Below are 25,648 nucleotides of genomic sequence, written 5' to 3'. Positions count from 1 at the left end.
TAATTAACTATGATAATAAAATATATATATATGCAAATACATATGATGCATTTATTTAGTAGAAAACCAAAATAGTATTTTATATATAAAATTAGAATTTTAGTTGATTACATATAATTTTTTAACAAAAAGATTTCAATTGAAATCTTTTTAGGTGGCTCCGCCTCTGCATCTATTATAACTTCGTTCAATATGACATACAACTATAAAAACATTATTATTTAATATCGACGCTATATCACATGAAAGTTATTTTTTTCCAATGGGTGCCAAAGTGTATACATTAATAAAGCAACATATTAAATGAAGTATTCTCTTTGTTCCAGTTCATATTACATAATTAAAATTTCTATATATGATCAAATTTATACATTTTGATAATAAGCTCCAATATAGAAACTTCAAATTTTCTACAACAATAACAAAAATAAATATATATTATAAATTATAATTTTAATATATGTACATTTTTTTTAATAAGATTCTTGAAATTCTGAATTTGACACGTGAAAAATGATGGAGGTAATATTTTTTTTTATTTCAAAATAAATAAATTGTTGAGAGTCTTTTTTTTCATAGTTCAAAATATGTAAATTATTCAAAGTTCAAGAGAGTTGTAGATTATTTTTTTTCATTTTTGCCTCTCATTTACATCTTTTTGGCTTGTATTTATGATTTTACTTTGAATTAATTATATTTTCAAGAATAACTATAAGTGAAAAGGTGGAAAGTAATGTTTATTTTAGGAAAAAATGTTTGAAATATATTTGAATTTTGACCAAAATTGTTGTAACGATATCGAGCTTTGAAAATGGCCTTTTACCCCTACACTATTTAAAGTTATATGTGCCCACGTGAACATCATAAATATTGCATTATTATAAATAGTAAGGTTTTCACGTGAACACATATACACATTTAAAATACATTATTAAATAATAAAAATAAATAAAAATTATTTCAAAGCTCGATATTGTTATAATAATTTCCATTAATTTTTTTCTTTATTTGACATGCTAAACTTCATAATTCAATTATTCGAAATAAAATGAGTACTATTACTTGAGAAAAAAAAGCAGAAATTCAAGTGTCCAACCGCAAAAACGTTAATATGGAAATACTTGGCTCGGCCCGATAGAATTAAAACGAATCAAACGGATTCCGGCCACAGTTTTAAGTCACACTCCAAGAAAATTCTCACATTGTCCCGAAAAAGCAGGGAATCGATCATGGCGACATCCTCCGTTTCTAGGGTTTCGGCAAAACCAGCGGCCGCTTCTTCTTTGCTGTCGACGCTCAAGGCCTACTTTATCCCTTTTATACTTTTCTCTACTTCGCTCTTCTATCAACTAATCGTGATTCCTCGTGCCTTCCCTCGTTCGCATTATGATGGTGACTCCACACTCTGTTTAATTCATCATAATTCTGTTTCCAGGATGCGTTCCACGTTTTTCTCATTTCTTGAATTAATTGGCTTGATTCTTGTAGTATTGGGTGTCAGAGCTCATAGTTCAATTGAAGAAGTCAATCAGGCATATGAAAAGCTCTCTTCAAAGTGGTATCCCCTTTTCACTGGCATTCTAATGTTAATAATAGGACAAGTTCTTGATTATCTTTTCTTGCCCGTCAGTATATCCTTCATGTTTCAACACTAAATTATTTTACTACTACAAGATTTCATACTTATCGCAATTTTCGGTTAAGTAGCTAATATATTAAAATTCTCATTGACAGTCAAGTTGTATTTAAATGTTCGGAACCAGTTTTGAAGAATACAGATATGTTGAATAACTTAGTGACATATACAACAACATAAATAACTGTGACATATACAACAACATACCTAGTGAAATCCCACATGCGAGGTTTGGGGAGGGTAGAGTGTTTACAAACCTTACCACACCACTACGTCATGGAGCTAGAGAGACTGGTTATTGATATATAACAAAGAAAATTGAAAAAGATATAACTTACTCTAAGGGGTTTTCGATATTTGTACTCTGTAAGTAGAGCATGAACATTTCCTGGTTGAGTTTTTTTCTGGTAATTGAGTGGTTAGTCTACCTTGTTAAGGGGTTCACGTCTCATTTAAGCTTTTAAGGGTGCCAAGTGGGCTCCAAAACCTTACCTTTAGGGTGTGTGGAATTAACTTCATACTTTGTACGGTATATCCATCATGTAGGGGTGCTGATTTTGTTGTCGTGAAATTTGTAGATGCTCAAATCTTGTCCAAGTCTAGAGGTCTAATCACTCCCCTAAGAATACTTTGAAATTCGGTAATGGGCCTTGTTAAAATAGCTGTTCTGTTTGGGTTGGCCTTTGTGTTATAGTTAAACTAGTTCAGGCGGAAATGGTAGTTTAATACCAACTATGAATCTTTGCTTTTGCTAATATCTCGTGGATCACACATCACCAATTGTACTTTTAATCCTTGCATATTGTGTTAATTTTTCTTTTACTCTGTACTATTGCATTTTAGACAGTCAGCATCCTTGCCTCTTTTGCTGATGGGTTCACCATAATCTTTTGAATATTTAATCCTGCACCCTCTTATGCAGATAGTTCTTATTTACGCTAATCTTCCTCTAACTCATTCTACTCATCCCGAATGTATTCTGCTCAATTTGAAAGTCACTTAATCGATAAAACAAAGCTCCACTATGCCACCTCTTTGAAAATTTGAACTTATGGAAAGAAAAATAAGGGTGTATGGGGTAAGGAGGAAAATATTTTCTAATTTTAATCATGTTTTGTTTGTCAAAATATTTGGAGAACATTTTATTTGGGAAAATAAGTTCCTTAAGGAACATGATTTCCCTTATAGAAGTAGGGAAAACAAGTTGCATAATTGACATTCCAGGTTTATTGTCTCCTCCCGACCCACCCGACCTCCACCCCTTGATCATCCCAACTTCCCCATTTCTTCCAGCCGCCATAGTATTTTGCTTAACGACATATAAATGTTGTTGGGTTAATATTATCTTGCTTTCTTTCCAAACACTAGAAAGTAAGTAAGAAACCTACTTGGCTTTTAAGAAACTTTTTCTTGGAAATCAATTTCTGCAGAAAACATTTTCTTTCATACCAAACACACCCTTATTCCACTCTACCGTGCTTATAAATTATCCCTTAAGCTAAGTGAAGCGTTAAGTTTCATAATTGATGCTTGGTTTATAAAATGTAACTTGAGAATCCCGCTTCATACTTAAAAAAATTGTAACTTGACGTGTCTTAGGTTTCCTGTTGGTGGTGGATGGAATAATTGGTCTATGCGGTTTTGTGAAACCTCACCTCGTGATCTAGCTTTAGGGGTGGTTCAGTTATGCTCCACCTTTCTTATCAATGTGTGTTTTAAAGAATTTATTCCATTGTTTGGCTAATAAAATGAAAAGGTCCACCAGTGACTTGGTATGTTTTTAATAGGGAAATTATGGAAAATGGCAAAAATTACAATTTCTTTATGGAAAACATCTGTAGTTTAAAATATTATAATAAGCAGTAATATGTTGTTATTATAGAAAGCCCTCACCCCCCCTCACTCCCTCTCTCTCTATTTTTCTCCCTCTCCTGCCAATAAGAAGATATCATTAAAATGTATTATGTACCAATTGTATTGAGATTTTTGTATTTTATACAGGAGTTCAGGTGTTGAAGTTCCTTCTACCATTGATTTTATCAAGGTTAGTCGTCAGTCACTTATTTAACATTATTTTGCTATACAGTGAATGGTGCATTTCAGTTTTCTTATATGAAAACTGAAGCATGATAAAACTTGCTTGTGGTTTTAAAAGGAAAAAAAGTATCATCTGTATGCCAAAAAATTTTCCGGTGACTAATGTCCCTTATTTTTTTTCCTTGATCTTCTGATAGCCGCATAAAGGCAAAGGTATTGTGAAAGTTCATCCTATTTGTCAGATCTGCATTTTCCGTCGGCCTTGATCTTATCTAACATTCTAAAGCAAGGACCTGATCTTGTTATAGCAATGGATCAGCGAACACCCAATATCTTTGTTAACTTAAACAAGTACATGCTTACAGATTGTTATGTCCTTAGACAATGGTCTTCAAAGCTCAATTTTTTTAAAATGTTGAATTTCCTTGGTCTCACCAATTGACCAACTTTCTGCTTGCTGTCCTACAAAATTGAAGTTAGAGTGCATGTGGTATCAGCGTGTGCACTTAATGCATATCTTTATTCAGTTGTCCCACTAAACCATTCATCATTCTAAGTTTGTGGTGAAAGTACGTTTCTTTTATGTTTGTGGATGGATTTGAAAACTGGACAGTTAATCATGAAGGGCAGTGATTTTGCTTAATGGTTTCAGATAGTTGACCAACATTTAGCTAGCACGAGTTCCCAATTTTAAGTCTCTATTGTAGACTCTACATTATATGATGGGTGACTTAACATGCCTAGAAAAAGTGGATGTAGGTTATGTGAGGGTACACATAACCATTTTGGTGGCAACACAATCCTAGTTTAAGGCTTTCTCAAAAAGTCTATGACATGAATGAAGGGAAAACTTTAGAAAACCAGGCTTATTAATGGAAAAAATCTAAAAAAAAAGAAGGTTGCATTGCATTATATTTCTTCTCATGCTGTTGGATCTTCCTAGTCGTTTCACATTTTCTTTTGATTCTAACACTAGTTTGTTTGCTTTTTGAAAAAAAATATTTTCTTTTACTTGAAAGATTTTTTCATATCAACCATCCAAATATTGATAGATTCTTTATCTGCTAGCTTCTTGTCATTATGTTTGTTTTCTTATTGCTGGCTTGTGCATTCTCAATGCCCTTAACCATGGGCATGCAGTTAGATCTGAAAGACACGTCATAGCATTTTTTCCTGGTGACATCGTATGTCCTAGTTGCCGCCATTTCTGTGATTAGAGGTCTTGATATTTCTATTTTGGATAGCTATGAAGTGGTTAACTTTACTTTCCTGTTGCTGGCTTCTTGCACCACCTAGCATGACCAATTTGCCTTATTTTTTCTCCATACCAAGAATTTCCCCATATCATGATCATTGCATAATTGTTTCACAGGCTCGATATGCTTTTGAGTTGCTGACAAATAAGATTTGGAAAAGAGACTATGACCTATACAGCATCGATGAGCAATTTGTAAGTTTTCTGTTCTTGTTTGTACAGATGATTTAATGTTATCAGTTCCAAATAAAGCAGATGATTTTAGTACCAAAAATGGGAATCTGTACATTCTTCAAATTCCCTATTAATGTGTTCTATTTATGTTTTAATGTATTTCTTTCCCTATTCAGCATGTTGTTGAAAAGGCTAAAGAGCAGTACGTTGGAAGAAGTATTTCAGAAATCACCTTTCCTCTCCTGGAGACAATTTCTATTGGTTTGTAAACTGCTAAACACCACTTTAGATAGACTTTGCTAGGCAAGCACTTGCCCCGGTGCCATCCCCAAACCCAACAGAAATATAAACGAGGGATAATATGATACTTCATGTGATTGTAGTGTAGTTTCGATTTGTTCTTTCAAGAGTCATCATCCATGTTTATCTGATGCTGTTTCAAAAAATGTTTATCTGATGCAGATTTCTTTGTCTTTTCTACCTTAGATCCTGAAGACCATGCTGTTGATGTCATCAACTCCGAGAATTTTCTATCCAAGCTTGGAACTGATAAGGCATTGCTAATTCAGGTTAACTATGTGTGGCCAAACTGGTTTTCTTGTTCAAATGCTAATGTATCTACTAGTTTGTGCTTTCACTATTCACTCCCCTGTACATGGAGAGTTCCATGCATACTGTTGTATCTACTAGAATGTACTCCTTCATTTATACATCTGGGTGTTATGAAGTGCATTGCCAGATATATTGCTCAATGACATGCCATGAAACTATTTTTGTATAATGAGCCCGTGTTACTAACTTAGCTTCATATCTGTCGTATAGTTTCTGAGAGCTGTATAATTTTTTTCCATTGTTTAGTTTCTACTTTTTCATTTAATTACTCCTATGATGGAACACTGATCAAAATTCTTGTCTAGATTTTTTCTCCGGGGAGTGCACGATGTGCTCAATTTTCAAACAAATGGAAAAGAATTGGTAAGGGTTTGAATATTCTTGCAGACATTTATTCTATATTTATCTTGCTATGTTATTTGGCATATTTTTCTTTTACCCTGCTAATATATTTGGTGTATTTTCCCCTTTATTTCTTCTGCCTTGTATCTTCAGTTACTTTGCTAGATGGGGTCGCAGATACTGGAGTTATTGATGTTGCTGATGTTCAACTTGCCACATATCTAGCTGAGAAGAGACCTGGTGGACTACCATATTTTAGACATGGAAAGTATTTTAATTAAAAGAATTTGATTGCTGTCATTCCTCCAAAATGCTTCAACAGAATAGTGTAGCTGTTATATAGTATTCTGCTGAAATACAACTTGAAACACACTTGAAGAAGTTCATATTTATGACTGATATTATGTTCTTCTAGCCGAATCATCTACAGACGGGTGGGATTCAATTGTTAACATATAATAAGTAAATATATATATATATTTGGATTGAGTGAGATAAGAATTTGATTGCCTTTATGTGGTGTTCGGAACTTGACTGCAACACCTGACCAGTAATGGCTGCTCTTAGGTTCTGAATCATGTATTCTCTAAATTCATCAGAGGGAATATGTGTTAGACTTAATATACTATAGCTCATTGAATTTAGAAAAGAGTACATATGAGATGACAATACAAAAAAGCCTTTGCACTAGTAGATGATCTGGAGACATTTAAACTGAATTGTCGGGGCAATGGCCATGTCATGAATCTCTTCCTTAGATGATGTATTGTGTAAATCATACATTTATGTTCAGTGGGGCATGCATTAAGTGCAACTAGTAGGAGAAGAATTTTTGATACACTAATCTTCTGCACCACTTAGCTCACTAGGTCTAATTTTTGGCACTAAGATGAAGGAATCAAGATTGACTGCGTAAGCAGTGTCCAGGGACGGGCCACAGCTCGAAGAGATTGAATTAATCAGATAGTCTTTTTACTTCAGTAATGTTCATCTAGGACTTATCCTTTGTTTTTTTGCTGCCTTACAATTTTTGTAGGGGTCTAATTATCCACCAAAATTGAATTGGGGTTGCAGGAAGTTCATTATGCTTTTATGGATTAATTGACAAGGTTGCATGTAGTTCCCACATTTCTTCAACCCTTTTTAATTTGACTTATTGCCTCACTTACAGGAATTCCAGCACTTGTGGCTTTCCCCCCAGGTTGTAGAAGTTTAAGGTGCATGTCTAGGTGAGTTTCCTTTTCTCACCATTCTTCAGGTTATTCTCTTGCCATGCTGACATTTTTCTTGATTAATGCTTTTTGATGAAATGTTTCTTGATTAAAGTTCAAAACTAGAGTGCTCACTTTGAATTCAATACAATTTCCTGCTTATTGTATTTTGCTAATGATACTTCATTATTTGGTTAGGTATGACGGTGAACTTTCCGTTGATTCAGTTACTGATTGGGTTGCAATGTCCATTCTAAGTTTGCCCCGTATTCGGTACTATTCGAAGGAGTCAATGGTAAAATATGTGATTTACTGATTTTAGCTTTCATCTTATGTTCTATTCTGCTCTCGTTGCACAATTAGACTGATGGATGGGTTAGTGTGTGAGAGAGAACTGAAATAGCAGGTTCATCAGATTTTAGGAACGAAAACTTTAGCTAGTTTGTTTTCTTGGATTTGAGAAATGTCTTTCTTAGTATTAGAGAAACAATTTTGCGTTTGACCAAATTTTCAAGGAGGTGGTTTTAGCGTCATATTATGATGAGGAAAAGATGGGTAAAGATTCACTTTTCCATCCATATTGTTTTAACCGATAAATCATTTTAAATATATATTATGGAAGACTGTGAATTTAAATTCTCAATTTTATTTAACTAAATTTGTAAATGAATAAAAAACATATATAAAAAATGTATCTATAAATATATTTAAGTGAAAGTAATAATTGGACTATTTTACTTAATATTCATATGATTGGTAAATCTATACATCTTACATAATTGTTATTATAACACAGATACAAATAGAGAAATTAAGAGGGATAGTTTGGCAAGTATTCCTGAAAAATTAGCTTCCGTTTCTTCTTGTGCTTCAGAGGAGAAGTTATAAATTTTCGATTCCAGTCCGAAGCATGAAAGTGGTTTATGCTACTACTTAGAATACCTTTTTCCCTTAAAAAAAAGGTTAGGCGAAACTTCTTAATTCTTCAAAATAATTACTTCTTTCAAAAAATAATAAGCATTCCTCATCTCACAAAAAGCTTGGTCCAACAGGCTAACAGACAACATATTTTTCTAGTTGTAAATAATGAGTTTTTCCACTTTCACATTCTTATATCTGATAACTCCTAAATGATCAATACACATGTAAATGTTGTGCTTAACTTGTTGTAAATAATGAGTTTTTCCACTTTCACATTCTTATATTTGATAACTCCTAAATGATCAATACACATGTAAATGTTGTGAACAAGCTTTGCATGCAATAAAGTATGGTTTGATATTTGACTAGTTTTACATATTCTGATTCACAGTTTCTTTTAATTTCAGGCTCAAGAATTTCTGCTGAAAAGCAAACCTCACAAGGTACAACTTCTTACACCCTTCCCAACTAATTCAGTTGTAAAAAAGAAAGAAAACAAAGTGATGAGAGCTAGCCAGTTGCTGCAATTATAATTGACTAGTTTGATTAATATGCACACTAAAGTATCCTTAATGAGTTACAATAGATGTTTTGGGGATATTACTAATCCAATGCAGAAAGTAAAAGAAAACTGCATTAATACTTTCTATCTGTGGTGTAAAGAAGAGGGTATAGATGAGGTACAACAGCCAGTAGACTTCTTAGGCTATCTGTAATTATGATTACTTGCACTGTAATTTTTTTTGATGGTTGACAGCATACCCACATTGCTGAGGAATATAACTTTACCTTGCTCAAAAAATATAAAATATCCTTAATGAGTTACCCTTATATTTACCTTCTTCTTGCATATGGTGGTCAGTCTGGAAGGAAAGAAACAATAGATGTTTTGAGAATATTACTCCCTCTGTCCCTATTTAGTTGTCCACTTGAGAAGTGACACACATATTAAGGCATCAATTATTATCAGAGGTTAGTTACAATTTTACCCTTAACTTAAAAGAATATGCAACTCCCCAAGTATAATAAATGTATTTTCTGCTTCCAAAAAGCATGCATTACAACTTAGTAGTACTGAAATTTTCTAGAATTAAATAAGGGCATATTAGGAAAAAAATTGTTGTCCTTTCTTGATTTGTTAAAATGGACAAGTAAATAGGGACAGATATAAAAGGAAATATGGACAAGTAAATAGGGACAAAGGGCGTACTAATCTAATGCAGAAAGTAAAAGAAAACTGCATTAATACTTTATATCTTTGGTGTAAAGAAGAGGGTATAGATGAGGTAGAACACCAATAGACTTCTTAGGCTATCTATAATTATGATTACTTGCACTGTAATTTTTTGATGGTTGACAGCATACCCACATTGCTGAGAAATATAACTTTACCTTGCTCCAAAAAAAAAGTATACTTAATGAGTTACCGTTATATTTACCTTCTTCTTGCATATGGTGGTCAGTCTGGAAGGAAAGAAACAATAGATGTTTTGAGAATATTACTAATTCAATGCAGAAAGTAAAAGAAAACTGCATTAATACTTTATATCTTTGGTGTAAAGAAGAGGGTATAGATGAGGTAGAACAACCAGTAGATTTCTTTGGCTATCTGTAATTATGGTTACTTGCGCTGTAATTTTTTTGATGGTTGACAGCATATCCAGATTACCGAGGAATATAACTTTACCTTGCTTAAAAAAAAAGTATCCTTAATGAGTAACCCTTATATATACCTTCATATGCATTTATGCTATTAATATTTTTAGAAGGTCATGACAATGCAATCATCAAAGGTCACATTCACGTAGTCTCTATCAGTGTAAAACCATCTTAAAGAGCATTTGGCTGTTAACTTAAATTATGATATGCTAATGGCTTTTGTTTGTTAAAATATTGGGATGTTGCTCAAACATTGCCTTTGCTAGGTTACCAATAGGTTCTATAAAGTTTTGTTATAATGCAATCACCTTTACTAGGCCGTCTCTTCTTCTGGAATCGATCATTGTTTAAAAATCTAGATCCCAAAGCAACACTTTTCAACGTATGCTCTTAAGTTATTCATGTATTAAATCCTGCATATATGTATAGAATTCAACATACATAATATAGTCTTTGGTTTGCAATTTAGAAACCCCTATAACTAATACGAGACTGTTTGGTTACTGGTTAGAGTTATGCACGTATTAGCTATGTAGGGTTTAGTTATGCAGGTATCAGTTATGCATGTATTAGCTATGCAGGGTTTAGTTATGCAGGGTTTAGTTATGCAAGTTTAGTTATGTTGGGTTTGATTATGCGGGTATTAGATATGTGGATATTAGTTATGTAGATATTATTGAATTACGTAGAGATTACAATACATGAATTGTTAACTATTGAATAATAAACTTGTCGTAAATTATTAATAAATGTTATTTACAAAATAATAATGCATGCTAATAAAATGTGAAATATATTGAATAATATATAATGTTAATATTTGATTAACATATGTACCGTTAAAAATATACAATCAATTTTCTAATATTAAAAAGATATTTATATTTGCATAAATTAATCAAAATGGTAAGTATATAAAAAGAAAAAAAAATAATCTATATATAATAAGAAATAAAAACAACACATGTTGAAAGGAAACAATAAAGTTTCTAATTAAAAAAATAAAATAAATTAAAAGAAATAAAAATGATCTAAATATTAAAAAGAAATAAAAACAACAAACTTATATTGGAAAAACAATAAAATTTCCAATTAAAACAATAAAATAAATTAATAGGGTAAATATGTAATTTATCACTTTAATAAATGTATAACTAATACCCACATAACTTATTCCACCTTCTACCTTACATAACTTTATACATAGATTCCCTCATAAGTTATGTTGGTATTAATTATATAGGACTACAAAAATGCAACCAAACATAGTATAAATTATATTTACTTTTATACCTGGTAAAAAACTTCTACCAAATATAGTATAGCAAATGCAACTTTTTATACATGAATAAGATGTCTCTTATACAGTAACCAAACGGCCCCAACATGTATAAGTTATGAGGGAATTCATGTATTATTTTATGTAGTAATAACTAATACATGAAACTAAGCTCCACATAAAATAATACATAAATTCTCGCATAATTAATCCTTGTGTTACTATTCCCTGCATAACTCTAGCCAACTACCAAATGACTCCGTATTATATAAAATTAAAGTTAAAATAAATACCGACATTCTGTTAAAAGTTTACCAGCCTTCTGAAAGGAAGAATATGCTTTGCTACTAGGTCCACTACTCAGTTTATATAAATCCTGGAAAACTATTGGTCAAAGTAGAAATAACTACTTTCTAAGATTTTGACAAAATGGGACTTGAAGCGAACTGCTTCTTTGAAGAGTAGTGCACAATTCACGACATTAAAAAAGTGCCTAACATATGAACTTAGTACTATCTATCAAAAGTACTTGAAATAAACTAATTTCAATATTCAATATTACCGCTTGTTAGGATCACTATTGAAGGGCACACTTCTATAAAACACATGGCTCATCCATGAAACTAAAGCTGAAACCCAGCTCCTGAAAGGAAGAATATGCTCTAACGCTAGATCCACTACTCAGTTGATATATATCAGACAACTATTGGCCAGCATCAAAATACTTGCTTGGATTTTCGGCAAAATATTGAACATCGTAGATTTTAGGGTTTAAATTCCGGACTGTAAGACAAACTTAATCATCACACAAGATAGACGAAAATTTATATCATTCTAAGAGATTTGGCCAAACTTAAACGTTGGAGATGATTGTGGGAAGAAACTTCCTTTTCCTAGAAACTGAGGGGTTGTTATACTCTCTGTCATGAGTTTTAGTATTTTGTATTGGATTGCTGCATACTCACATTGTATTCAGCCTAGCTTGACTAATTTTATTTTAGGCAAGAATACACCCATACACCCAGCTTGAACATGTGCGGATATTTTTCAATTGTCATTGTCATCGTTAGTACCTTGGATGCTGCCATCTGTACTTGTTTTAGATTGCTTATGTAGAATTTGACAAGTTTCTTGTTTTGCTCAATGATAAGGTCAAGGTCATTTTCTTCTCTCAAACTGGAGAGCGGGCAACTCCATTTATACGTCTGGCTGCTAAGAATTACTCAGCCTATGCTACATTCGCATTCGTGCTATGGCAGGAAGGAGAATCTTCATTGTGGTGGAATATGTAATGTACACTAGTTTTGGTGTTTCTTCTACCCTCTATGTTGTGTATTATTCTTTTCCTTCTTATGTTAATTTTTCTTTCTGTTTTCTTTTGGTGGGAGAGGGGTGTTGAATAGGCTCTTGATTTCCTTTTCTTTTGTCCTCAATTATTCTCCCTCTCCCTTCTTTATCATCTCTCATAGCTTCACTCATTTCCATTATCTTTTGGTTTTCTTTCATTGAGTGAATGTTGAACAGCTTGGAAGTTGATTTTGTGTGGTGAACAGTTTAAGGTTACATAGATCTAAAGAATAATAATAAAACATTATTGGAAGAGAAGACTTATATTACTAACTAGAAGCTCAACTGTCATATCATTCTAAATCTTAGTCTTATTTTGGGTACAAAACTACTTACGTGCATGCGTTTGATGGTTATAACACGGAGAAAATAATTATCTAATATATTTCCTGAATTATGAATATATCTTGTTCTGGATCAAGTATGGATATATTTTTTTCTGGGTATAATAAGTTGTTGGTGTTCAAACTTGTTAAAAGTTACTTCCTCATCTTAAATGAATGATATTATTTGGAGTATGAATTTCTAACTATACAAGTATCTGATTTTGAACACGACACATTGAGTATGTTTTCTTTTCAAAAAGGGCAAAAGAGGCATATTACCTATTTTCTTTTTTAAAAATAAATAAATTGGACTATCTGATTTTTATTTAAAGAGAAGCGTTGTCAAGGACAAACGTTCTTGAGTACCCAATTTAAACCATGTCATGAAGAGAGTATTTCTCTTTATTTTCTTATATTATTGAATTTGTTTGATTTTTTTATTTCTCTTAGTTTATCTTTTTTATTTTTTTTTATAACTAGTTCAGTCTCTGTTGTTGATATTCCAACTTTTAGTAGTTCCTCTTTATCCTAAATTGTAAAGAATGCATAGGTCAATAATTCTCCTAACATTTTCCACATTCTTTATAATTTGTCTCGTTTTGGACTTAAATTAGAGTAGGTAACCTGATTATATTATCTTTAAAGGATGTCTGTATCTACTTCTTTATTTTCAGCTTTCTTGCATATTAATTTCTCCTGGCAATTAATCAGCTGGGCCTCAATTCCAGTTTAACTGGGCTGGACGTGAATCCCCTGTCTTTTCTCTATATAGCCGATCATTTTATTAATTTCTTTTTCCTATCAAATTTCACAAATAGTATTCCACGTATATCCGGAATTTTATATCTGTTAGAAACCTGGTTGCCTTTTTATCACAGTTCAACCGATAGGGATGTGTACGAGTAATGTTATAAATAACGTTTTTTGTTGTGGAGAACCAAGCATCTTCACAGATTTGAAGCCTGCAAATCTTGTTTATCATAGTTTTGTACTTGCTATATGTCTACAAATAACAGAATTAACCTATAAAAGGGCGGCAACAGAGTTTGATCATTGATTGCTATGGACAGGTGTCATTAAGTAGTACCTTGAGGTACTCCCTTTTGATAAGTAACCTTGAAGTGCTTCATAATTGATCTATTTAGCTATTAACTGAGAAAGACATTATGTTGATTGGATAGGCAAAAAATACTATTGACCACTGCTAGATGAAACTTTCATGACGTGATTTGAGTAAGCTAATACATGTTGTCCAGGCAATATTCTCTTCTTGTATGATTGGTTCCTCTTCCATGTCTAATATTAAAAAGAAAGGGGGCTATAATTTTATGTGAATGCAAAGCTCTTTGATGTGAAATGCATAACTTTTATCTATTTATGACTATACTTTTTTGCTCTGCTCCCATGATAAATTTTCACTCAAATATTTTGTGATATGACCTATTGTCCTATCTATACAGGTTAGGGGTCGAATCTGCTCCTGCCATTGTATTTCTAAAAGAAACAGGTGTCAAACCTGTAGTTCATCATGGCAAGTTTATTCCCTCCTTATTTATTTCATACTGTCATAACTTCTGCTGGCTGTGATAAGTGATGTCTCTAAGATAGCACGCTAAAAAAATGTACATGATTGTAGGCTCTGTGAACAGTTCATTGTTTGTGGATATTATGGAGAAGAATAAATATCATGGTACTTATCTTTTCTCCCTTTTACCAATGTTTTTAGCTATTTTGTCAGTTTCATAAATTGTTTTTTTTTTAAATGGTAACTTAGTTTCATTAATTGTTTTATCTGATATGTTTGTGCTGGCTAGTTATTTTGAGATTTTAGTATATACATTCCAGTCAGCCAGGTTTATTTCATTCATGTTACTGTAGTGGTTGCAATTATAGTGTAAAATTTGGCGCAATAGATTGTTTTAGCAAATTCCCCCCTGAAGTTATCCTGTTTATCCTTGTTGAATGTTGTTGGTTTTTCCAGAATCAGTAAAGGAGAATACCAACTTCAAACTTCTCATCATCACTTTTTCCATGATGTCTGGAGTGTTTATTGCTCATTGATTTCAAATATAGTTCCTCCAAGTAATACCACTTCCCCTAGATTTCTTTTTGTTGACTAAGGCTTAATTCAACAAATTATCATTGTGGCTAGAGCTAGCAGTAGTCGAGTGAACATAAAAGACAATATAAAATTGAAGTCTTAAAACAATTGTTACATCCTGCGTTGTGCATTTGCCTATGCTCTTTTAGAGTGTCATGAAATGGCTCTTGAGGGATAGATAGTAGTTAGTACTATGCACTCAGATGCAAGAAGGAATTATATTTCATTACTAGCTACTTGAGGTATAGTTATTTATGTGACCTCTGTAGTTACCGTGGTAACTCTTTATATATTGTACACATAAATGTGGCAGCTCTTTTTTTGATGAAAAGGTATGGGCATAGTTGTGGCAATTTAGCTGCTTCAAATTTGTTCCCATGTTCTGCACAAACTGGTCTAAGAATTTTCACAGCAGTCATGACATTGATCAGTTAACTAATTCTACATCTATGCCTGAGTTGAAGACTACCAACATGCGTGAGTTGAAGACTACCAACATGCAAATTGGTAAAGGCATTAATAGCACTCTATGAATGCATATCTGGTATCTTCAGATTGGCTTATTTTCAGTTGACAACATGTGAAAATCTGAGTTCCAATATTTGTGTTGTGATCATAATTCAAGGATGATTATATTTTTGTCTATGTCTTGAATTCTCCAATTTGGATGGAGAAAAACTAGATGCTGATTATTGTGCTGTAGATCATGATATAGAAATATGGAAAAAGACTTCAAAGATTGTGCCTCTGCTAGTATGTGTCTTACAATCTTTCCTGAAATAGTTTTAACACGGATCTTGCTGGTTTTTGTTTCATACTTGTTCAGTGCTTCCACAATTGAGGAGTATAACTTCGAAGGAATTGGGTTGTGATCCGCGGGGTTTTTCACGTGCTGGAAAGGATACCAAGATATGGTATTGTGTTGTTTTAGTCGGGAGGTATAGCCAGGAGCTCAATGAAATGCGTGAAGTAAGCTCTTTTAATAGTCCATTTTTCTTAATGAAAGCTTCTAGACTGTAATTTGGCTTTTCCATTTCAGATGTTTAGTTGATTTATCTTTCCATCTAGTTTTAGAAAATCTGTATGGAGATTAGCGGCAGGTGTAGTGTGATAATTGTGATAGAGGGAGAGAGAGAGAAGGGGGGAGGGGAAACTCTGTGTGTGTGAGAGAGATGTTGGCACTAGTAATACCATGAATCTGCCCGAGTAGGTCCCCAACAAAAGACCCAAGCCCATGAATGACATGAACTAATAAAGTCCTATTCAGCATATGTACCTTTCTGATGTTAATATAGCCATGCTGGACTACCTGGATCATACGGAATCTGCGTTGTGGGTTGCTAAGAATCACCTGGTAATACATAGAAGATGCTCCAACAATTAGAACTGTCTTAAGAATTTTATTTAGACAATCATAATTCATATTTAAGAACTTTGAGATGAAAGATTAATTAGAATTGGAACACATAAATAAGATATCAACACGTACAATAATCTGTCCATAATGATGTCTACTTGTCTGCATCTTCATATAATTATATGCATTCTCCATTTTGTTGTCCTATATAAAAGCTAAAGATTTCTTCCTTCCAATGCATGTTCTGTGAACTCCTTTAACCCTGAAATGTGGTTAGAGACTTCCCCTGGGGCCTCAAGCACTTCTCATTATTACCACCACTTACGTAGATTCATATGGCTCCAACAGCAACATGCAAAAAATGTTAAATGCTTTGAATGTCTGTTACATTAGCTGATGGTGTAAATTATCTACCACATAAGACCATGCGCAGGATTCAAGAAACCCTTTCAAGTGATGGAGATTTGACTGCAGTTGATCAAGATCAGCCATCTGCACCGGCTCTGCTTGCACTAAAACAGAAACGGCTGACGTTTGCCTGGCTTGATGGGGAAGCACAGAAAGTATGCACCTCCCTTCAAATTTTGGCATTGCTGTGGCTAAATAGTGACATGATTACATTTTCTGTAGCACCGTGGTTTTTAACTTTAGCACCTTAATTACAGAAAAGCATGAATCTAGATTCTTTAGCATTTATTTTCTGGAGAGAATATCAAACTCCTACCACCTCTCATCTTTGATATTTAACTAGGAATCTTTCAATTACTTGTTTGTGCATATTTGACCCCCCATCTTAGATTCTTATAGTGTTTCCTGAAAATTCCAGTTCTAGCGAACTTCTGTGGATTTATTTATTCTTTTGCACAATTTTGGAGAAGGTGCATTAACAGATTACCTTGATGGTTTTATTTTATTTAGCTATTAGAGAATAATGGATATAGAGGATCCATATTGTAGAGCTCCAACTTATTTGGGATTAGGCTTAGTTGATTGATTACTCGGTAGGCTCTAATGTCCTGTTGGATTTTTTTGGATCCAAATGTTGTTAATCTTGAATAATCTTCATGTTTTGGAAACCTTTTTTTTCCTTTGTATAGTTGAGAGATGCTCCCTGAACTTGAATGTGAATCATATAGCTGACTTTCTTTCCCTATGCTATTATTCCTCTAAATCTAGTCTTGTATTTATATAATTTATCTGAGCATGTAAGTTTTGATTGGTTCTCATGTTTATGTTGGATGTCTCTTCTTTGTGCAAAGTTATGATTTTTGCCATGTTGAAGGCTAACAGCTTCTCCGTTCTACAGAGTTACTGTTTCTTCTACATTAATTCAGAAAATAGTCACGAGACCTGTGGGCCGATGAGGGATATAACAGACACAGCACAACTATTCATTGTACGCTATGATAGGAATGACACAGAGGATGTTGGAAAACAGCCAACCAGCAAATTCTCAGAATTGTACAATGTTGAAACTGATCCTGCAGCTCAGCTTGTGGCAAGATACAGTGGTTCTAATAAAATTGAACAGGTCAGTAGACTGACAGAGATCCCCTTAAATACAATAGCAAGTCACATGATGATTCTGGTTATCTCATTCTCTTGTGATTTGAGTATAAACTCACTAGCTATAGTTATATAGTGTTCCTTGACAGCAGCACTGACATATGTAAAACATCTTGTCCTTTGCTCTGTAGAGCAATTCTTTTGTCTGTTGAATACAGATTACAGCGTCTACAGTGGACAATATCAAAGTTGTTCCTTCCACGGGTCTCTTTGTTTCACAAAGTGATGAACATTCCTTCCAAAATTGCTTCTAGTTGAACATTTATATCTCTGGTTTTCCTTCCTAAAGTATTTACTTTTCCCACTGGTTTACCTTCTTCCAAAATTCACATGTTCGCATAATACCACTTTTAGATAGTTACGCAAGGTCCCTCATAAAGATTATGAAAAAGCACGTATGTTGTGATGTCGGAAAAGCTGGTGAATTTCTGTTTTGAGCAACCCCTTGTAACCAACTAGGACATGCAAGACTGCCTCATTTATAGTCAAATGCCTCTTGCTTTTAGAACATGCAAGTAATATGCTTTACCAAATAACATTTGGCTCTCCAAACGTTTTCCCTGTATGGTATTCGACTGAGTTATCCGATTTCATGAGAAATAATCTAGATAAGAAAATATAGTTTATCCTGAGATTTGTTTGACTCTTCATTATCGAGCCAACTACTTGTATGAGAACGTTCATGATGATTATATCTAGATATTTAATGTATGGTATATTGGAATGACAGATCATACAATGGATTTCTGAGATTATCAAAGATGGCGACTCAAAGAATCTTCCTTCATTTGTAAGTTAATTTCCCAAATCTCTCTGTTCATACCAAAAGGATCTCGTTCTTATATTTTGGTTCAATGGTGTTTTGGATTCGAAATATGGATCTTATAAATGACGCCCCTCCTTCAAGATTGTAAGCTCTATTCATGACAGCAGTTGCCAGTTGGTGTAGTTGATATACCAGAACTTTGCATGTGCAGAATTATTAACCCTTTGCTACTAAATCTATATGGAGATTGATCTATCATCTCTCACTTGGGTGAAATTATGGGTACTAGTTTAGAAGGTACTTTATGAATGTATGTGGGAGGAGCGATCTCCTTTTAATCAACGCGGGACCAATAACATGAGATAATGATTTCTCATGTTATTCATATGTTGGATTATTGCAAGGATGTAAAACAGTGGAAACTCGTCTATTTCTGTATCTTTATATATACATTTTGTTGCAGAAAACAAGAACTCCTGAATTGGTCCCAGAGGATGCAGATTCCAGTTGGTCATCTTGGTCTCAAGGAACTGTTAGTCCTAGTAGAGGATTGATTTATTGGGTCAAAAGCTTCCTAAATAAAGTTCATGATTTCAGTGGCGATCCAAGAGTTGGACCTTTCTTGCTCCTGGCAGCACTGATCTCATTTGGTAGTGTTTGGTTTAAGAGAAGTCAGGTAGCTCAGTCAAGCGGGCTTGATCATTCAAGCCAGAAATCCAATGAGCCAGAACGTTCAAACCAGCAGACCAGAGAGCCTGATCAATCAAATCAGCCAAAGGCAAAGGTAGTGATAGGCACTTCCAGTTTGTTCCTGAAACGATCTTTTATATTGACCTCTTTGGAAATTGACTTGGATTTTTCCACCTTTGTATCTTTTTGCAGGATGCAACCATGCGAAAGCGAAGAACTCGCCCAAGAAACGATCTTGTTCCACCTTCTATGACCGACGTGGACCCTAAAAATGCTTACCAAGTGGAGTTTTCAGATTCTGATACCGGCTAAATGGATTCAAAAGATTTGCAGGCTTTTTTAAATTAACACAGGGTAAAAGCTGGAATTGGTGGTGAGCGGGTGGATAACTAGCAACCACCTCCTTTACCCAACTGTTTGCATTTTAGGCTTCTTTACCATTTAGTCATGTACATTGAGCTCGATACAGTTTCTCGACGTGTAAACACGTTTCGTCAGTAGTTTAGTTTTAATTTACGAAGGAAGGAGAAAATAGAGGCCAAGACAATATGTCATGATACTGATTTTAAAAACTACCATAGTCTTATATATATAGATATATTTGCTTCCATTTTCTTTTCTTACAAATTATTTAGTTACGTCGACTGTATAAACATTAATTTGGTGAAATGTCTGACAACCATATGAGGGGCTTAAATTTTGATATAACAGGAAGTGTGTAATCTCATTGTTTGTCATGCAACAAAGGATACCTATAACCTCACTTTTTTGGTCCCATTTGTAGATGGTCCTATTAATAGCACGACTACTTTATATCATACAAATAAGAGTCCCGACAGAAACAGAAATTTATGGTATAGCTTTCATCAAACACTACGGATATATAACAATGAAAGAATATTGAAATAAGTTATAGTAACTACTCTTGCAACAATTATTGGTTACATTTTACCTTTTCGATCGAATAACTTCAAACCCCAGCTATTATCCTCACAATGTCTCACATGAGGAGCAATGCTAACCGTGTTATTACTTGCTGTTTTCTTCTTGCAGTCGTAGTAAGGGGGAGAATGATAACATGGCTCCAAAGACGTAGCTCGAAAACAAGGCGGGTTATGGACTGTCCCTTCTTGAAACTTGTATAAAATCCATGGCTTCAAACCTCCAAGACTATAAGCCACATAACCAAAAGTGGACCATCCACTTGTAACCAATTTATCAGTTAAGCTCAGCAAATATATTTCTGCCAAGGCCTTTCTGTCATGCATCAGCTTCTCAGTTTGTTGATGCTCTTCATGACTTGGCTGAAAAACACTAACAACCTCTCCTGTAACAGTAGGATTCTGCCAATACATGTTCCTAATCTCCTCGAAGTATCGTGAACTCAGAGATGTCATCAAGACGCTTATAGTCTTCGTCTTGCCAGAAGAATTGGCTATAGGCTCATTCAGGTTAACCTGTGGTAACAGATTCTCCTTTGTTGCGCAAGCTAATATTTGATTCAACACATACTTAAAATTGCTTACACCTAAACTGAAAACTCTAATTTGAATGCCTATTTTTTCATCTGCTTGAGCTAAATAAGCTTGATAGTACCTAGTAATAAGCCCCCATACAGAATTTGTTGGATGGAAAAGGTACCTACCCAAGAAGTGGAAGACAGTTCCTTTCTCTGGAAAAAGATTGTTTAACTCTTGCTCAAACGACGGGATCAAGAAAAGAGCAGGAATATAATAGTTATTTGACTTCACAAATAGCCAAGGGACTTTGTGGAGAAAAGTTTGGTCAGTGTCACAGAAGAATAATTTATCTTGCACATCAAAGTCATGACATAAATGAAGGTAGAGGAATGAAGGTGTTCTTGAATTGCCTGTGACATTATTTCTCACCATATAACCATAAGAATGTGGAGATTTCTTATTAAAGCTACTAAATTGATCAATAATAGGAAAATCTGGAGGAAGCAACCAAGAAACTTCAGGAAAAGGTTCACAAAACAGGTTATGCAAATTAGCTCTGGGGTCAACCAGAAGGACTCTATTTGTGAGTAGAGCATAAAGAAAAGCAGTAGCTAAGGTTAGTATTCTGTTCCCTAAACCACTATACGATATCCAAACAACGTAATTACAAACTGAAGAATCACTACTGTATTCACCGGACTTTATAAGGTCTACTGTTCTGTTGTATAATTCTGTATAAGGTCCACATTGCTTGTGGAGAGCTTCGTATCTTCTAAACCCCGAGATAAGATAAGAGGAAGGCTTATGTTGCAGAGGTTTGCTATATAAGTGTGATTCGTACCTACTCAAACAAGATGTTTCATCAAATCCAGTAGGAAGAAGACCACCAAGTAGTCTATCTTTTGGCACTGTCAGTGGCTGCAGAATATCCTTTTCAGATACTGTGGATGGAAGAAAGAAAACGAAAAGAGTAAGATTACTACACAATCTCAGAAGAACAAGCAAGTATTTTCTCTGCATCAGAAATGTTAAATTCCATGAAATGGAAACTTCTGTTGTTTAAATTGCTCCTTTGTTTTAGCCTTTTTCATTATGAACATGTGAGTACATAATGAATGGCATGTCGTGTATTTTCTATACATAATGAATTCTATTTTCAACAAACTTGAATTGCAAAAGAGAAGAAATACTACACAAGTGAAAGGAAAAGCAAAAAGGTGGGAAAATAAAGAGGAAATGCAGCACCTTTTGAATGTTTAGCATGAAAAGTTCTAGCTTCAACCAAAGTCCACAAACAATCAGAAGGTAAGTCCCCAAAAAAGAAAGCTGCTAAGAAAACAACAGTAAGAACCATCAAGAGAACAGCTATAAAACCCATGAGTGTCATTGGACTCGGACCCCATTTCAACTCTGTGTTCTTCAAAACAGCACCTGATTCGCGATCGGAAGAAACTTGCTGATCATTGAAGGTTTTCTTGGATCGCTTCATAGTCGCATGAATTTTCAAGGGGGTAGCAAGTAGAACAGAAAAGCTAGTTACAAATGTAGAATAACAGATTTGGCAAAGAGTTAAAAACAAATTCAATGGTTGGTGGATACATTATGTACCAATTAAATTAATTTCAATTTACTAGTGATGATTGATTTCCTTTGTCTGCAAAGTGCAGATCATCTTGCCTCTATTGTTGTTTCCTTTTTCGCTATACATGACTTCCAATGTTGTTCATTTGGGTTATTATAATCTTTTGATCATTCATAGAATGTTGGTCGAATTTGGACAAACATGATATACTTTGAGCTTGTGTCTTTATATTCGAAACCAACCCCTGGAACTATATTGAGAGCAAGACATGACCGCGACTTAAGAAAAAAGTACCCCCGAAGAGATTCAATGCCATTACTATTTCAGGTCAATAAGTTGTATACTATCAAAAGTTATTAATATTGTTACAATGTTAAGCAAGTAAAATTAGTCCAAAACAAGAAGAACAACATAACTGGATGTTTACTTTGAAAGAAGGCAAGCTTTGACTTCTAGAGAGTTGGTACATTTAAAACTATATAAGATACAAACTGGAAGATATATTTGTCAAAATGTAGTTTTTTTTTTTTTCAATTACTCTTATTTCTTTAGCTATCAATTATTACCAACTCATTGTTAAGAGCTCAAGAAAGTAAAATCCAAATATATTCTCTGTTAAAGTTTTGAGTTGTAAGTATATAAACTCATAATCTAAAAAATTTATCTCTAGTCATAGTCAAGATTTTCATTTAAGAAATTTCAAAATCAAACACACAATGAAATCCAACAAGGTTGAGTATTTAATATATATATAAACTCACTAGTTTCCGAAACGTGCGTTGCACGTTTGCCTCATACAATTATGATAAAGTTGAATTATTATATAATGTTGAAATTAGAAATATTAGTTTTACCAATTTATATTCTATTTATTAAATAAAATTCATAATAATCGAATAATACATTGACCATCAAGCAAGAAATATAAAAAAATAATTATATTATTATAGCATCTAATAATATGAATATATCTATATGACTTATTCTTAATAATCTCTCATTACTCTCTATATTAGTAAGTACACAAATGTGTAGCTACTTAAAGAAACTATATTAGTAAGGAAAGATAAAAGTAAATAAATATTATAATAGTACATTTAAAAATGAATCTAAATGTCAAAAATTAGTAATTTCAGCACTAATAAAAACAGACTTATAACATTCATAATTTCATAGAAGATTATATTAAAGAAGTATAATCGGTAAAGAATACAAAAAATTAAACAGATAAGAATACAAACAATATTCATATCCTTCTTAAGACTTTTATTATAACAATATATATAGTAAAAGAAATACACAAGGAGTAATTATTTTTTCTCCCGTAACAAAAAAAAACAATCTAAAATAGTAAAGATAAAATTTATGATTTAAAATATCATTCTAATGAGGATCAACAAATATTGATATTTCAAAACAAAAAAAAAAGTACCTGTAAATTGCCTAATAATTCACATCAACACGAGACAAATGATAAATAACAATTATTTTTAAATGATACATGTATATAGCTAAAGATTCATTGGATAAGATGAAAAGGTGAAGAGTTGTTTAAGTTAATTTCAGAAGTTGAATGATCTTAGACATGCGGTAGAGGAAAGGTGATTGTTTTTACTAATAATTCAATACATTTAATTATACTAACTACATAGAGAGGATAACAAATTTAATCATTTAACCACATTAATTATAGAGAAAGAATTATAACTTTTATTTTTTAAAAAAAAAGTAATTCCTAACAATTTCCTATGAAATAATTTCTAACAATTTTCTATAAAATATTTTTGTCTTTCAAAGTTTGACTTTACACCTTCTTAGTTTTAGTATAATATAATTATTACTTAGTATGTAAATAATTAGAATTTAAACTATTGTGTCTAGATGCATGTATTTAAATATGATTATTTAATATTAAATTAATTATATATTAATATTTAATTTAGTTTAGGGATAAAATAAGGGCAAAATGGTAATTCAACTTTTAAGTTAAGAGCTTCTCACTTATAATAATAAGAGTATATGTTATATCATCAAAAAAAAAAAATCATCTACCAGACTAAGTACAAATATGTCATAAATATTTTCTTTGGAAAGCTTAATATATATAGGTTGTAGACTACTGAATGTGAATATAATCGAAGACATCTATAATCTTTTTCGATACGTCGCATTAGTACCAATTTATACTCTATCAATAGTCATTTCTCCAAACTCAAAAGAGAATTTAAGAAAATTATAAAAATATTGAACCAATGATTTCTATAATCTGACCATGTACAAAATTACACTAATAACTTATCTTTTAAGTCTAGCAGGGTACTCTTATAATCAAAGGTTCTGATACCATCATTCTGTTATCGAAAAAGAAAAGCATATCAAAGAAATCATAAGAGTTTTCAGAATGTTCATCTATGTATTTTTCTTTGTACCAACAAAATTAGAATATGCAAAGATGAAACAAAAAGAAAAGAAATAATACATACTTACTGGAGTATCTCCGATAAACATATGAAATTAGGAAGATGATAGATTAGATTTTTGAATGATTAACATAGAATACACACAATATATTATAGTAAATGAGACTCTTTGTTTCCCTTGTCTGTTATGCCTTTTCAGTTGCATCATTTAAATATGTGTTCATTATTATATGATAGAATTACTGAAGACTGAAACTAATAATTATACATTGTAATTAAGATACTATAAATTAAAAGTTTTATATTTAATATTAAAAAATAACTCCAAGAAATTGAACAAATTACAAAAAAAAAAATTCTCATTAAAATAATTTTCTCACCTATTAAAGCATCAAATAAGAATTAAGGAAACATAAATTAACACATGTAAACAAATTAACAATTAATTAATTTATAAATAGCCTAAGAGATAAACTTCAAAAAAAATTAACTATTTTAAAAAAAAAATAATAGGAAAACGTGTCATATACTTTATATACTAATATTTTACTAATAACCAATTAGATGATTTTTACTATTTCAATGTAAGGACAGGGGTAAAACTTTTGAAATTTAAAAATTAAGAGTAATTAAGTTAAGACTATAAAATAATTAGCAATTTATTTACTAATATTTAATTACTTTGATTATGATTTAGTACAGGGGCAAAATAGTAATTCAACTTTTGCCTAACATTCTTCCCACTTATAATAATACTAGTTTCTGAGAACGTGCTTCGCACGTGTATTCTATGTGAATTTTTATAGATATGTTATAATGATAAAAAATTTATGGAAATATATATGTAAATTAATGAATAATATAATGTAACAATTACAAAATAAGAATAAAGACTTACGCAATAAAA

At 32.6% G+C, this 25,648-nt stretch overlaps 2 protein-coding genes across 2 annotated transcripts; one reads left to right on the top strand and one right to left on the bottom strand.

The window, feature by feature from the left end:
• Window positions 1–1,001: 1,001 nt before the first annotated feature.
• Window positions 1,002–19,889, top strand: LOC101255186 (uncharacterized). The gene is made up of 20 exons (XM_069295331.1): window positions 1,002–1,392; window positions 1,489–1,558; window positions 3,638–3,680; window positions 5,046–5,123; window positions 5,279–5,363; window positions 5,589–5,671; window positions 6,020–6,077; window positions 6,210–6,323; window positions 7,231–7,285; window positions 7,466–7,562; window positions 8,596–8,631; window positions 12,278–12,414; window positions 14,260–14,330; window positions 14,436–14,489; window positions 15,727–15,869; window positions 16,680–16,820; window positions 17,564–17,788; window positions 18,554–18,613; window positions 19,053–19,373; window positions 19,472–19,889. Exons 1-20 carry the CDS (start codon window positions 1,230–1,232, stop codon window positions 19,589–19,591), a joined length of 2,154 nt encoding a protein of 717 aa, XP_069151432.1. The 5' UTR covers window positions 1,002–1,229; the 3' UTR covers window positions 19,592–19,889.
• A 251-nt stretch (window positions 19,890–20,140) lies between these two features.
• LOC101260527 (galactoside 2-alpha-L-fucosyltransferase) lies at window positions 20,141–22,355 on the bottom strand. Its single transcript, XM_004236427.5, has 2 exons — window positions 21,985–22,355; window positions 20,141–21,680 (listed from the first exon to the last, which is right to left on the bottom strand). Exons 1-2 carry the CDS (start codon window positions 22,226–22,228, stop codon window positions 20,221–20,223), a joined length of 1,704 nt encoding a protein of 567 aa, XP_004236475.2. The 5' UTR covers window positions 22,229–22,355; the 3' UTR covers window positions 20,141–20,220.
• Between the last annotated feature and the right edge of the window lie 3,293 nt (window positions 22,356–25,648).

The sequence above is a fragment of the Solanum lycopersicum genome, chromosome 3 (assembly GCF_036512215.1).
Source record: "Solanum lycopersicum chromosome 3, SLM_r2.1".
Classification (NCBI taxonomy): Eukaryota; Viridiplantae; Streptophyta; class Magnoliopsida; order Solanales; family Solanaceae; genus Solanum; species Solanum lycopersicum.
The sequence above is the reverse complement of the archived record's forward strand: the minus strand, read 5'-3'. Positions and strand labels throughout refer to the sequence as shown.